The 15,664-nt window shown below is 41.5% G+C and overlaps 1 protein-coding gene across 1 annotated transcript; it reads left to right on the top strand.

Annotated features, from left to right (window-relative positions):
• Positions 1 to 3: 3 nt before the first annotated feature.
• Positions 4 to 10,095, top strand: SUGP2 (SURP and G patch domain containing 2; the record flags this gene model as incomplete). Its single annotated transcript, XM_008937716.1, has 8 exons — positions 4 to 1,210; positions 2,112 to 2,229; positions 2,917 to 3,425; positions 3,613 to 3,724; positions 4,588 to 5,102; positions 6,020 to 6,084; positions 6,824 to 6,960; positions 9,975 to 10,095. Coding segments are annotated over 8 exons (2,784 nt in total), but the record flags the coding sequence as incomplete, so codon positions are not given.
• Between the last annotated feature and the right edge of the window lie 5,569 nt (positions 10,096 to 15,664).

The raw sequence follows: 15,664 nt of genomic DNA, 5'->3' as shown, positions 1-15,664 counted from the left end.
GACGCCGACTTCAGCTCTGCGGATATTTTAGGGGATTTTAGGTCGCCGGGACTGATGGAAGAAGAATATGGCAACGTGGAGAATCAGGAGTATGAGGTGGACTTTGGGATTCCATCCGACAGCGAATTCCGGCCCCCGGTGCGGAGGGGCACGGTGGGCAGGGGGAGAGCTCTGCGAGGCAAGCGCATCACGAGGGGTGTCATTAGAACCAAAGTGTTCAAAGGAGAGCTCAAAACGCCCCTAAAGAAATGGAACACTAAAAAACTACAGCCGGGCCCTGATCAGAAGCCAGCTCTGGAACCTGATGAAATGCCTGATGAAGCTGCTGAGAGACCCAACCAGAGGCCGGTGACCATCCAGCACCCTAATCAAAAATTACTTCCACGACCCAATCAGAGGCCAGCCATTCTACCAACCCAGAGACCCATCCTCAGGCTCCCCAAACCTGTGCACGTTTTCCGGAATCTCAATTTCGACCTGGTGGACAAGTCGGACATTTTTTCCACGTTTGGGATAGAGATTATAAAATGGGCTGGTTTTCATGCCATCAAAAACGACGCCGAGTTTTCCCGGCTCTTCGGTGCCCTCTTCGAGCTGGAGACAGAAACCTGTGCAAAAATGCTGGCCTCCTTCAAGTGCTCCCTGAAGCCAGAACACAGAGATTATTGCTTCTTCACCATCAAGAGCTTACAACACGCTGCTCTGAAAACTCCCAAAGTGGACAATGAGTTTTTAAACATGCTCTTGGACAAAGGGGCTGTGAAAACCAAGAATTGCTTCTTCGAAATCATCAAACCTTTTGATAAGTACATCATGAGGCTGCAAGATCGCCTCCTGAAAGGTGTCACCCCACTTCTCATGGCCTGCAATGCCTACGAGCTGAGCATCAAAACCAGTGGGTTTGGGAATCCAAGGGAAATGGCCAATGCTTTTGAGACCACTGTGTCTCTCTGTCGTAAATCTTTAGCTCTTCTGGGCCAGACCTTTGCTCTGGCGTCGGTCTTCAGGCAGGAGAAAATACTTGAAGCTGTAGGGCTGCAGGAAATGGCCCCAGCACCAACGTTATTCCCCAACTTTGATGATTCCACGCTGTTTGGAAGGGAGTACATTGAAAACTTGAAGGCTTGGTTGGAGAAGAGTGGGTATCCCATCCAGATGAAAAAAAACGAACCCGAGGCCGCAGCTGAGCCCGAAAAACCTGACACAAAAGGTAAAAAGGGAGCAAACTGTTGGCTGACACTTTGCAGTGTAAAATGTCTTGATTTGATGCTAGCCTTTTCTCGTCGTTTTTATGGTTTTCTTAGGTCAGGAATTCCTGATTCTGGGAATTGAAATCCCTAGCAGTGCTGAGGCAGGGAGTAAATCCTGCCTGCTGTAGCCATGGCTCTCAGCTGTGTGGGTGGAAGCGTGGCTCCTTCCTCCCCTCTCCTGCACACGCTTATACTTTAAATCTAGGAGTGTCACCTCCTGCCCTGGGCTGCCTCAGCTTCACAACCCCGAGGCAGGGAGGCCAGGACTGCAGCTCTAACTGGCTACAGCACCAAGTAAGTATTTGTATATAAGCAAAGCTGGAGTTGTTCCCATTGCTGCTTTTATCAGATGCAGGCATATTTCTTTGATGTTTGTAGGCTACTATCTATAGGAGTTTCCTCTGCTTTATTAGGCCACTAGTCCATCCTCTCTGAAGCATTCTTACTCATTACTATACTCATCTGTTTTTTCCTAATTGAATCAGATGCTTGCAGTGGGAGTTCTTGCAGCACTGACACTGAGTGGTGCACAAGTGGGAACTCACCCCTTCAGAGTAGTGTTCAAGTATACTTATTTTGCACAAAATCCTTTTGCTGCAACAAATATTTGCCTTTTAAAGGATGCCTTAACTTGCTCAGGATGGCAAAGGATAAGTTTCTTAAACGACAGTGCTTCTCATAACAAACTATTCCAGAATCTAAGCTGAGAAAACAGAAAGTTTCTGAGGTTTCTTTAATTTATTAAGTATTTTTGTATTAATATGCTGAAAAATTCCAAGTGTCAGTGTGTCAGGAGTAAGCAGGACAACACACCAATCCTGTGTTGATGATACAAGGACTGTGTTTTATTTCTCCCTCCAGTCCCACAGCGAGCTGATCGGAAAGTTGTGGAGACAATTGAGCAGCTGGTGAAGAGCATTGTATCAGGAACCTTGTCTGCCAAAGAGAGAAATGCCCAAAAGAGCTGTCCTGAATATTGGTAGGTGTGTTTGAACAGTATGTTGTAATACTACTCTCTGATTATGATCTTTGGAATAAATTAAATTCAGTATCTCATTCAATAGTTGTAGGATCAAAGCCTATTCTATATTTAATCAGACTTCTTGAAAATGTTTCCTTCAGCTCATTATACTTCCTGCTATGCCTGGAAATTGTCTTGTTGCTTCTTGTTTTCTCTAGTAGATCATGTTCCTCTTGATCTGTCAGTAATGACCCTGTGTCAATCCAAACAGGAGATGTTAAAAGCAATTTACATGGGCAAGATGAAAATATGTAGTTAATAGAAATGTAGAGTAAGGTAACTGGGGGATCTAGTGTTCTGTGAATAATATTGGAGTAGGAAAGTTGAGACACTGTTGTATTTATAGATCATTACACCTGGAAGTATCTTTTCATGTGTGAATTGCAGCATAGCTGATTAATTACTAGCCAGACGACTTATGTCAAACCCCTCCATCATTTATTTGTTTGGCATACTTTGCATACTGCTTTAGAGGCAGAGGTGGCTGTTGCTCTGAGAAGCATCTAAGCAGGGTAACGTTCACATAGCAACTTGTGTACACCCCTGGAGAAAAGGAACAATTGCTACTGAGTTGCTGATCTGAGGGTTTGAGATCCATCGTGCTTTCAATTTAGGTTTTAATCTTATTGTTATGATTTTATTTAGGTTCTTGTCTGATGAAGACAGTCTAGAATACAAGTATTACAGACTGAAGCTTTCAGAGGTGCAAAGGCAGGCATCATCTGGAAAGGAATTGGGTGGTGAGGGCAGAACACTGGAAGAATCTGCAACAGAATCAGTCAGGGCCATGTTGTATGCCAGGAAAGTGGCAAGTATTAAGAGAAAGCTATTTAAAAGAAAAAGACTTGGAGTTATCACACAACATGGTCTTCGAGGAAGGAAGCTGAGGAGAACAACCATTGGAACACAGACTCTGCTTTCAGCTGGCACTGTCCTGAAGCACCAAGACAAGCACTTTCAAGATTCAGACCAGGCAAAGTCTTCTGTAGTAGAAATCGGCCTCTCTGAGAAGAATTATTCCCTCGACACAACCTCATCCTCACAATGTGCCACCAGTTCAGAGCTCTCCCTGCCAGCTGAAGAACGGGCAGATTCTGAGGATTTCTTAGCATCCCCTGAACTTCTCCCACCGTTGTCCTCTCAGTTTCCTGATGGTAAGTGGGGATTCCAGAGGAGATTTCTCCTATAATGTACAATTTAAAAAAGAATTGCAGAATCTTCTGCTGGAAGTTCTAAAAAGAATTTGTTTTGCTCAAGTGGATCATTCTCCAACTATATTGACCTTCCAGTGATGGAGATTTGATAGGAAGCTCTAGGTAACAAGCATTTTGTGTCTTGCAGTGGATGCTAAAACAATGGAAACTGCTGAGAAACTCGCCAAGTTCGTTGCCCAGGTAGGACCAGAAATTGAGCAGTTCAGCATAGACAACAGCGCAGATAACCCAGACCTCTGGTGAGTGACCTGCACGTTTCTCTGTGTGAATGGGCCAGTAAAAAATCAACATGCACCTAACTAATTGCTAAGGAGGTATTTCCCTTCCTAATTGAGATGTTTGTTGTCAGTATGCTTTCATTTGGTGCGTTAGGAACAGAGGATGTTGAGCAGGACTCCCTGTTGTCCTGCTCAGCACCTCCAGTAATGGTGAATATTTGAAAGACCTAAGAAGCAAAAACACCTCTCCCAAATTCATACATGCACTGAGAGGTGTATTTGTTTTCGTTTATATCCAAACAGATGTATTTTTTTCCTTTCTATCCTAAGTAATCAGCTTGCATCTTGAAACACTGCCCTGCCAGAGTATTTTCAACCTGGTGGTTTTTTAAGCAAGACTTTGCCTACGGTGGCCTAAGTTCTGGAGTGGAAACAAGGGCAGGTTTTTCTCTGCTAGTCATAGTGCACCAACAAAAATGGAGCCCTGTTATCTCCTCCCTCTCCCAGAATCAATAAACCCATTTTCACACAGACCACACGGCTGAGATGTGGAAGACTTGAGTCTTCTGGGATGTGTTGTTTGCCTTCTGGCTCATCCAGAGCCAGCTTCTTATCTTGGTTTCTCCATCTATATAGTAAAGAAAATTCTGCTGAATTCTCTCTAACACAGTTTGAGAGGTGCAGATAAGAAGCAGTCTGTAAGAACTGAGGGGAATGATTTTCCTGGTCTTAGTGCATGTTGTTGGGGAATCCTGTGGTTGTACAAAACCACGCCTGGAATGACTGCTCAAAAAATGAGCAAGAGATTTATTTCTAATCTTTTGCCTCATTCTAGCTAAAGAAAATCTCTTTCTGATGTGATTTCCCCTGTAACATTTGCTCAGGTTTCTGCAGGATCGAAACAGTTCTGCGTTCAGATTTTACCGAATGAAGGTCTATGAGCTGTGTCCCTCTATTAACTTCAGTGCTGTGGCAGAAGCAACTGATGCTGGGGAAAATGCTAAAGCTGAAGAGAGAAATTTGGATATTTCAGAAGAGGAAGAAGAGGAGGAAGAAGAAGAGGAAGAAGATAACGAGGAGGAAGCTGAGTTTGAGGAGGATATCTCCCAACCTTTGGAAGAAACGGAGCAAGCCGAGGAGGGAGAAGAGGATGACGTGGCAGCAGGTAGAAGTGTGGAAAACCTAGCTGAAGAGATGATTTCCAAATCAGGAGAGGAAATTTCAGCAGGTGAAATACCACTGGCCACATCATCTGATGGGGCTATGCCAAATCTGTCGACACAGGCATCAGCTCCTGCTCCTGGTACCCCATTTCCTCGCAAACGAATCAGCAGCAAGTCTCTGAAAGTTGGTATGATTCCTGCCTCTAAAAGGATTTGCCTCATAGAAGAACCAAAAGGTGAGTGTTGCTTCACAGGTATTTTGTACAGAATTCCTGGGTTTTATCTACTTTGTTACTGGCTGCTGCTGGCTAAAAGAATTAGGGTTAGAAGAATTTCTTTAATATGAGAATTAATATGACGTTCACTTGACAGGTTTATTCAGCTGACAAAGGAAAACGTGAATAAATTGTGTAACTGTTTTTTTTTATTACTGTGCAAATAATAAAATAGTATTTTAAAAATAGTAAAATTTGTGTCAGACATCATTCCTCAAAGATGCTCTGAGTCTGTGTGGATGTTACCCTCTCTCTGCTGCTTTAAAAACTCACTGTAGTATTTTTTTTGCAGGGTTTATTTTATCAGTGTGTGGGAAGGTTTAACAGAGCACTGAACGTATTTTGAGCATTTGACTAAATGCATTTAGACTGTGGATTGGCCTCTCAAATTTTGTCAGGATGGCCACAGCAGGGGCGGGTCCTGATGTTCTAAGAATTGAGAGATAAGTAGCTTAAAACTGATTATATGTGCTCAGCAGCTACTGTAACAAATGTCTGTTCTTTGCATAATGGTTTTTATTGGTGAAGGTTGTCCTTTGTGATGTGGAAATGACAGACAAGGATCTCAGTTAAGTCCAGCCTGAATTTTCTATCAGAGTGTTGCAGAAACTCAGGGAAATGAAAGATCTCAAGTCCTTGGGGTGTGTCATCCATCAGTGAACTGCTGGCATGAGAAGTCCAAAACTAAATACATACATGTACTAATTAGTGGTGGAAGGGGGGGAAAAAAGGTCTTATTTTGCTTCTTTTTTGAATTTTGATCTCTCTTATTGGTTCTGCTTTTAGGCCAAGGCGTTGAGCTTGAGGTGTGCTTTTGGAGTTCTGTATTGAAATTGGTTTTCTTCACAGCTGATTATTGTCTCTGATTTGACTTGCAGTGCATGAACCCGTCAGAATTGCTTATGACAGGCCTCGTGGCTGCCCAGTTACAAAGAAGAAGAAGGTAAAGAACTCCTCTGGTTTGCCATTGCATTCTGAGAGTCAACTGCCTGTACAAGAGGCAGCCTCTAGAAATGTCTCATTGTCATAAAATCCATCTAAAACCTGAAAAGCCTGATCCTAAAAAAGACTAGACTGATGAGAGATGTGGCTCCTGTTGTGTTTTAAGTGTCTCTGTCAAAATTAACCAGTTTATGATTAGCTGTGTGTCAGTCTTGCCTTAAAAAAAAAAAAAATAAAATTAAAAGTCAGTGCACTGCTGTCTGGAAGATATGTTGTCATTTTCCAAAATCCCTGAGAATTTGACTGCTCCTGTCTTTGTCATAAAGATTCAGTCATCAGGTCATTCAAAAGCTGTTATTAAAACACCTTAACTACCTTTTAAAACATAAAGGTATATTCTTTGGTTTTTTAATAATGTAATTAAACAATTTGAGAACCTGGATTATATGTATTTACATATTTATAATATAGAAGATGTATAAATATTTATATATTTAAACTTGACAGGTTATTTAAACTAGCAAGGCAGCTATTTCCTCTGTAATAGACTTTTTTCCATGTAGCTCATGAAGTGCTGCTTAAAATCCATTTCTCTATATCCAGAAGTTCAATCACACTTTGGGTTTTTTTTTGGAGGAGGGGTTTGTGAGGGTTTTTAATGCACTATCTCTCTGTAGAACAAAAAAAATCCCTTTGTTTTTCTGTTTGTTTGTTTTTGTTTTTTTTTCCCTCCTTGATAGAAACCAAAAGATTTGGAGTTTTCCCACAAGAAGCTTACCAACAGGAACGTGGGTTTCCAGATGCTTCAGAAGATGGGCTGGCAAGAAGGACACGGCCTTGGCACACGAGGAAAAGGGATCAGAGAGCCTGTAAAAGTGTATGTAATGGGAGCACACTGCAGAAATTTGACAGCTCTGGAGAAAGCTGGGATTCTAATAGTAACTCTGGTTATCTAACCTGCCTAGATGTGGCCAGTTGAGTGTTTTGGTTCCTCCTTGGTGTTGGCCTCTGGCCTCAGCACGGCTGAGTGTGGAGATTTCACACGTTCTCCTGGCCAGGCTGGGCAAAGTCTGCTCTGGAAGGTGGCTGCTTCTTGCCATCACTGAAGGCTGCAGCATGTGGACACTTTTCTAAAGATACACAGGTGCCCCTCTACTTCAGGAAGTGGTTTTTGTGATTTGGTGTATTTAGTTTTAGGGTTTTTAAGCACATAGTTTTATCCTGGGGATCTCCTTGCTACCACACCAGGTGCCTAATATATAAATAGACTTTGGGAAAATCATGCACAGTACTCCTAGATCTAGGCAACAAATTTCTTTTCACTCTAATTGTGTGATTCATTCCACTGCATACTGAAAGAGGTAAGTGCATCTGCCAGAAGGTAAGCATGCTTTTTCCTTTAAAATACACATCTGCTTTGAAATCTTCATTTTATCTTTTAAAGTTGCTGTATCCAGCATCCACAACTGCCAGCACAGAGAGTGCATAACACCTCCTTCAACTCCCTGACTAAATAAGGAGGCAAAACCTATTTATTTTTCACTGAACCCATAGAACAAACTGTCTAGTCCACACACATGGTCTGTGGTTTAACAGTCTTCTTCCTCCAGGGATTTCTATGTTCTCTTCATGCCTTGGACAGTACTGGTCACTTTAGTTGGTGGGATACTTCTGGTCATTCACTTTCTTTTGTCCTTAGTGCTTCCCGTGGTCCAGTGGCCATCATGATTGGTTTTTTTTCCTCTATTTCCTTCTTCAGCAGCAAACAGCCAACAAGAAGCAGCATCCTTCACCTGTAGCTCTCTTTGTGTTCCAGCGTTACCTCAAAGCTTGGGACCAAATATGTGACTAATTTACTTATTTCTGTAGCTCCTGGCACAAGTTTTCTGCACTAATCTGGTCTGACGACCCACTGCAGTCTAAAAGCTTGTGGCCATCTTTAATATGTGAAAATACAGGTTTTTTCCAGCATGAATCCTTTGTTGTGTCACTCTTGTAAAGACAACTGCAAAAATATAGTGAGGAACTGCTTTCTGTGCCTCTTACAGAAGCTTGTTGAGCTTTAATGTCCAGAGAACTCCCTGTTATTGATTGTTTTCATGGTGTGAAAACTTCTCTTTACTTTCCCATCAAAGTCAGTCTTTGGATACTACTTTGGGACAATCTCAGTGAGGAGGAAACCAGTGCAGTTTAACATTTTGCTTTCTCTTGAGAGTTGTTCTGATACAATGCAGGGGGTTTGTTGATTTGTTTGGGTTTTTTTCATGTAGTCATCTGTAGCCTCTACTCTTTCTTCCCTTTTTGGAAACTACCAGCTCTTAGTAGAGGTCCAGAAATGGGTCCAGAAATTTTTACATGGAGTTTCATGTAAGTCTTAGGAGCTGTTCACTGGCTTGAGAACTGGTTTGTCCCAGCTATGGGTCTGACCAATTTTATGGTTCATTTTATATTTAAAACCAAACCAAACCAAACCACACTCAAAGGCAACATATTGTTATGGGATAGACCCTCCTCTGAGTAATTATCTCATGTCTTTGATTAGTTTTTTTATTCTGAAAGTAATCTGAGGAGGAGCTGTGGTGTAAATAGAACAAGATAAATCTTTCTGTTTAGAAGTATGAAGCAGACATTGTGTAATGGAAGCAGCAAATGAAGAGAGTCTGCTTCAAACAGGTCATACTAGGAAAGATTAAAAAAAAGCAAAGTTTTAGGAGATCTTTTAGGTGACTTTACTTTTAACTGTAATTTAAAACATAACTTAGCTTGATCACAGCACTGCCAAGTCAGACTCAGAACCATTTGGAAGCAAAAACAGCACCCAAGGTTTCTGCTGGGGACTGTAAAGTTGAATTTGCTTTTAAGAGTCTGTGAATATTCTTTCTGAATTGCACAACACTCTGCTTGGCTTAAGTGGACCTATTATTACAGAAATTGGCTAAGAATCCTTTTTCTTTATTCTACTTACAAGTCCTCAGTTTTTACCCTGATAGCAGTCAAGGTAAATGACAACAATCCCACTTCCAGTACATGGGGCAATCTAAATTTTCTGACTTCACATCATAAAATCTTTAACAGATAATACCAATGTACCTGACCTGGAGGATAAAACTGGCACAGGGGCTCATTCCTGCAGCAGAGTTTTCATTAATCTTGGCTTTGTAACCTCTACGTTCTACTCGCATAGCCTGGAGAAAGAGTTTAATTGGGGTTTAATTGGTTGTGTCTCTGCATTCTTGTGGGTCATCCTCTCCACCTACTTCCAGGACTGAGCGTTGTTTTGATGCTGTTGAAGCCTGTCTGCTTCTGTCTGGATGAAGAGAGATGAGTTAATGACTCATTTTTCTTGGAAGGGCAGGAGCTCCAGGTTTTGTCTGTGGTGCGTGTCCTGCAAGACTTGGGCTTGCTTTGGGTGCTAGGAATTTTAAGCAAGCAGCATTATGTTCCCTTGGTTAAAAAAAATCATCTTTTATCAGAGCTATGTGGTGTTTCCTACTCACTCCTCAAAGTCTCTGACTTCTGTTGGTTTTGAAATGTAAGAAGCCAGGCAATTTTTGCTGTCTTTTCAACCAAGCATCCTATCTGCCATGAATGAAGTGGTTGAAGTTCAGTAAGAACTGGATGTTAAGCTGACTGTATCTTCACTGCTCCCTTGATACCATAGGAGCATTTTCTTCTGGTGGGTATTTGCATGTGTAGTGGGAGGTGGGAGCTGGTTTAGAGTTGATCTAGTATGCCAGGTACCAAGCCTCTGCTCCCCTTCTCCCCCAAAGTGAAGCAGAATGACTTTCCACTTGAATTGTGTTGATGTTGGAAGCTGTTGTTTTGATCTCTTCTGCACATTGTCAAATGTATCAGAAACAGAGTGTTCTAACTATTCATTTTACTCCCTAGGGGTGCTACCTCTGCAGGGGAGGGCTTGGGTGTTGCAGGGGAAGAAAATAAAGAAGATGCATTTGATGTTTTCCGTCAGAGAATGATACAAATGTACAGGCAGAAAAGAGCAAGTAAATAGGTATGTGCCATGGCCACCTCTGCTTTCTGAATGCCTGCAAACATTAACGTGCCAGGGCTTTTTGTCTTCCTTTCCCAAGAAAAAATAGTACTGTTTCCATGAGTATATCTGGCTTCTTAACGTTTCATGAGAATCCAGACCTACGTTGAACTGCTCTGAAGTGCTGAATTACCCCAAAATCTTACTTTCTAGGTTTGACATAAGAGACTGGCTCGCTAGAGAGTGCACGGATATGCAAAGGCTGCTGTGTGAAAGATCCTCGGCAGAGTCTGCCAGTGTGAAGAACACTTTGTTCTGTAGTAGTGGACTTGAATACTAATGTATTAAAACATTTTCCAAGATGAAAGTTAGTCTTGTATTTGGTTGTGCAAGCTAACAACTTAGATGTCATCTTCTGAGGAAGAAACAGCTGATTTTGTTCTCGGAAGTGCCTGTTTACCTCTGTCTTTGGCCAAGTTTGCCTGGTTTGTGATGAGATGTCTTACAAAAAAAAAAATAAATCAGAATAAGCATGAAAAATATGACTAGCCTGGTCTGGCTCTGATCCTTCCTGAAGCCAAGAATCTTCTCCAATTCAGATCTTCTTGCAAGGCAGTCCAGATTTTATTTTATTGCATTTTATTGGTGGACTAATCTGATCACTTCTGGAGTCTGCAGAAAGCAGTTTCCTTTCCTCCACAGCCCAGTTTTAAGAAGAGTCTTTACCTGTGTCCTTATTTTGTATGAGTCTAGCCTTTAAGTGTAGGGTGAATTACTGAGTTCATCTGAGTCTGAGAACACTAAACTCTTCCTTGAAAACCCCTCTACTAAGGTTTTTCACTGTAATGAACAAGTACATGATTTCAACTGTGCTTTTTGGTTTTGAACAAATTTTCTGCTCTTCTCCAACAATTTCTTGAATAATTTCCTTGCTTCTCAAAGAGGTTCAAGCCATGAGCAGGTGCAATTCATGTGTCTGCAGAAAATGCTGAAGAGAAGACTTGAGATACTCAGAAGTCACCTGGAATTGGATCATCAGTTTTTTTAAAGCCATCAGTTTATGAGAGTCATTTCTGTTTCTGTTAGATGTTTGCTTTGCAGAAGTTCTATTGAAAAATCCCAAGAAAAAAGGCAAAAAGCTTGTGCTTTTAAGGGGACTATTCCAGAACTTACTGCAAGAAAAGACTGGATTGATCTACTGTGCTTCAACAGAAAGCATTGCCTGACTGCTTGGTGAAGACATGAAAGATTTAGCAGTGTTACCACAAATAAACACTCCAAGGTCTGATCATTCATCTCTTCCTGACTTGCACATCAATAGGGGATCTGTGACTGGGTTTCTGTAAGTGGCAGAATTTCACATTGCACTTTGTAGTGTACTCATTTTCCATCCTCACCTTTCTGAAACTAGTCAGAAGTCTTCACCTGAACACACAGCACCAAAACCTGCTTCTCTGAAGTTCTTTAAAGAGCTGATCTTGAGCTGTTGCACGTTTGGCTAACGAGCAGTGAGTGCTCTCTTGCTGATGTTCCCATCCTGCACCATGCTTCTTGTAGAGCAAAGAACTTGTGGTCCACCACTAACAGCACCCCCCAGTAACATGGCACCAGCTCACCTTCCTAGCTGATAAACAGGCAAGAAAATGTCTTCTTCAGTTATCAACTTGCCTGTGCCTGCTGCTGAAAGAACAAAAGTATATTCTTTTCCTCGCTTGGAACAGCCAGGGTTAGTTCTTGAATGCAAGTTTGGGTTTGTTTTTCTTTACTGTATGGGCCTTTGAAGCCATGAGAAACAGAATTGTGTTGCTGCAATCTTCTGATCACTCATTTTTGGTTGTCTTGAAGCACATAATCACTAAATAAAAGCATGATGGCAGGTATAGAAAAATAGACCGCTACTTTTTTTTTCCATGAACATCACCTGTCATCACATTTACATTATAAGGTGTTGAAGCATGAAGGCCATAAATACAAAGAAATTTATCTGCTTATCACCTTGATTAAAGACTTTTGATAGCCCAAACGTTTTTCATAGGCTTTACTTGGAGGTGTTTGAAACCATTCCATGTTTTGGACCACAGATTACTTGAAAGATCATCGATTACAGTATGTGGCAGTGTACACTCACCAGTTGAATTCCTCTTTGGGGGTATTTTTCACTGCCCCTCTTTCTTTCCTGTGCATAATTAGCAGCTACACAGTGTAAAGCTTGAGCCTTCCAAAAAGGAGATTGTCAGTCTGCTTCAGAATGACACTCTGGAGCTACTATTGTTGCTCTCTGATTTATATTATATCTCAGACCTCTTCCAAAGGGTTTAGCTCTTCTCTTTGTTCCATTGATGAAGCTGCTGGTGTTGCTGCTCACAATTTTTATTTCCCTGCAAACTTCCAGTTCCCCTCTTCTTTCACATTCACATTTCAGAAGGGTTCTGGGCTACATGTTACATGCTGGGATTTAACCCAAATTTGTTGGGCCTGGGACCATTTGGGGGACCTTTGCCCAGCACCTACGTATCCCATCTGGGAGAAATGCTGGTATCCAGAGGGGAAAATAGGAACCATCCTTCCTGAGTGCAGTTCAACTTGGAGCCTAAAGGTGCACAGTGGGAAAATCTGAACCTGCTGCCCCAGGTGACTGGAGCAGGGTCTGTCTTTCTTGTGCCAAAGCTGAATTTTGGACACGAGCTCAGCAGAGCAGTCCTGGTGCTGAGATTCCAGGGTTGCTCTCACGTGGGTCCCCCTTTGCCACTTTTATCTTGTTTTACCAAGAGATGACCTCACGCTCCTTTTGCAAAAGGAATTTCCTTTGATTTTGACCTGCTTTTGCAGGCAGCTCTGATTTGAAAAGTTTAAATACTTGTACATGTGAAACATTTGTTGTGCAGATACATTTTCCTTGGTGCAAGTTTACTAGCTTCTTTTCTGTTATTTTAGTTCCAGGCTCTCTTCCATGAAGACTGCAAGCTTCAGTGAACATTTTAACTAACTTCAGTGGTGTGTCTACTGTCTTTTGGTTGGTTTTTTTTTTGCCATTAATCTTGTAGAGCAGTTTGCTAGTTTCTGTTCCGTGCAAACTGGCAGTAGTGCTAAGCTAGTAACAATTAGCTGCTTATGTTATTGGATAACTGACATTTCTTTTTAGTGTAAGTAAACATGTTAGCATTGTTAATCTTTTAATATCTGCAATAAATGTAGAGCTAAACGATTTCTGGTTTAAATGTTTTGCTTGTGAGTTTGGCCATTTGTAAGAGATATGCATCATTTTGGCACTAACGAGTGGAATTGAGATTATGCAGTGTTATATTAGTGTAAAGCAGGATTTTATAGTGCATGAGGGAAGGAAGGTCCCTCTGTTTCTGTGCTGCTAAATGTCTCTTGTTGAGAGCATCCACTAAATCAATTCTTAGTTCCTTTTTCATGGGGTTTCTAGTGCATTAAACCCATACAGGACAGTGTTGCTTTCCACATGAATGCCAAAACCAGTTGTGCCCCAGTCAGGATGCAAGTTTTACCCTTCATTCCCCTGTCCCAGGAACGAGTTGTTTCTCTGATTTCTCTTGGTGTACTGACTTAAAAACAGCAAGACTTTCTCTTTACATACGTGTGTGCTTTACTGTTGCCTTTAAATTCAAATTCCTTTTTTAGACAGGATGTGAGAGGAAAAATTGCCACAAATTGGAATTTAACTCTTGTGCAGCCGCCTTCTGTCGAGAGGTAAAGTGAGAAATGAGAGTGTTTATTTGTGAACCACACCAGCCAGGTCTCCTGTCCCTCACTTTCCTACTGATGGGCAGGAAAAGCTTTACAGAGGCACGTTCAGGCCCTGCCCACACCCTTTTCCTCCTTTTCCTTCAAAAATGTATTGTATGTGAGGACCTGGTTCTAGAAGAAGGGACGTTTGCTCTCGTTGGAGAGAAATGAGGAGATCCCCATTTTGGGGGAGGTGCCCTAACAGAGTAAGTGAACTACAGTCAATAATCCACTGTTTGGAGTATTGTGTTGGACTAATAGAGGTGTTTTCTTCCCTTTTTTTGCCTTCAAAGCTTTTCTTTGGTGTAATGCCAATGACATTTTTCCTATTTATTTTGGTGTTTTTGGGTTTTTTTTCTAGAAGACACTACAGCATCCTTAGTGTGAACACTCAATCTGTAACTAGATGTTATTTCTCAAAATCAATGTACAGTATTTTTTTCTACTGGTATTCCGTTCTGCTCTAAAAGTTAATCCTGATGTATTGTGCCCAAAGGAAGTCTGGACTCAGAAATTCAAATACTGTTATTTTGGATTGTTTTCTATCCTACAAGCAGGTATATTTTCTAATTAAAAAGGAATTCCTGAAAGTCCTGTATCATCTGTTAATTCTGCATATCTCATGACTGAGTGGCCAATCACAACCAGACTGTAGATTTGAGCAATAATAAACACCTTAAATGAGAATATGCTCAAAGAACAATAGGGTACTTCTGAAATAAATAGTTTTTTTGTGAACCTTGTTAAGTAGGTAACTTGCTGAATTGCAGCAAGTCTGGAAAATGTTTGCGTTATCTGTGGGCAATAAAGTTACTGCTGTTTAAGAAAGCTCTAGCACACAGTGTGTTCTCTTCAGCTTTTTGTGCCTAATTCATGTCATTAGAAGGTTGTGCTAATTTCCTTTTCCTAGGCAAGACTCTGCTTTGAAGGGGAAGTCTTATTTCATTATCCTGCCACTAGGTGATAAAGCAGTAAATGGAAAGCAATAAAATCTAATGTTTAAAACAGCTGCCTCGTTGGCAGAAGTTTGTGATAGGTTATTTGATTTGTGGGGTTAACAAAAGCTCTATCTTTGAACAGTTTACAAGATGTTATTTCAGAAACCAGCTATTGTTGGATGGGGAATAAGAATTTTGAAAATCAATCTAAAATGAGAGATCATTAAGAGGTCAAACAACAGAAAAAAAAAAGAAAAGAGAATCTGTAAGTTCTGGCTTTATTTGATGCCTTATCAGTTACTGTGTGTTATTTGCTGATGTCACTGGGAGGATGGTTAGTAGAGGGATTTCTGTGAAGTTTTCAGTTCTCTACACTGAGCACAGAAAAATCCATCGTTGGTTTTACTGTTCAGTCCTAGTAATGTGGTCAGTGGGAGGATACAGGGCACACCTCATCCACATGCCCAAGTCATTTATACACATTTCCATCAATTTACAGAAATGAACATCAAGATTAAAGAGGATCAGTTGTTTATGGGGTGTAAATAACCCATTACCATCAGCAGGAGCTCCTCTACGCTGGTCCCACCACCATGATCAAGTTAGGACAGGCAGTAGGTGAGATGGGCTTTGCTGCCAAGTGAGGAGAGCATTTTTGTGGTGATTTCCCCCTGGGTCTCAATACAGCCCTCAGCCTGGGGAGGTTGGTACAGCCACTGTATGGTGATAACATGGAACATACTCAGTAGCATATTCTGGTATAAGAAAGGGCTTGGACCAGCACTAGTGTGGCCAGAAGGAGCAGGGCAGGATCGTCCCCTTGGACTTGGCACTGGGGAGACTGCCCCTCAAATCCTGGGTTCAGGTTGGGGCCGTCACTACAAGAAGGACCTTGAGGGGCT

The sequence above is a fragment of the Merops nubicus genome, unplaced genomic scaffold (assembly GCF_000691845.1).
Source record: "Merops nubicus isolate BGI_N331 unplaced genomic scaffold, ASM69184v1 Scaffold51333, whole genome shotgun sequence".
NCBI classification, from domain to species: Eukaryota; Metazoa; Chordata; class Aves; order Coraciiformes; family Meropidae; genus Merops; species Merops nubicus.
The sequence above is the reverse complement of the archived record's forward strand: the minus strand, read 5'-3'. Positions and strand labels throughout refer to the sequence as shown.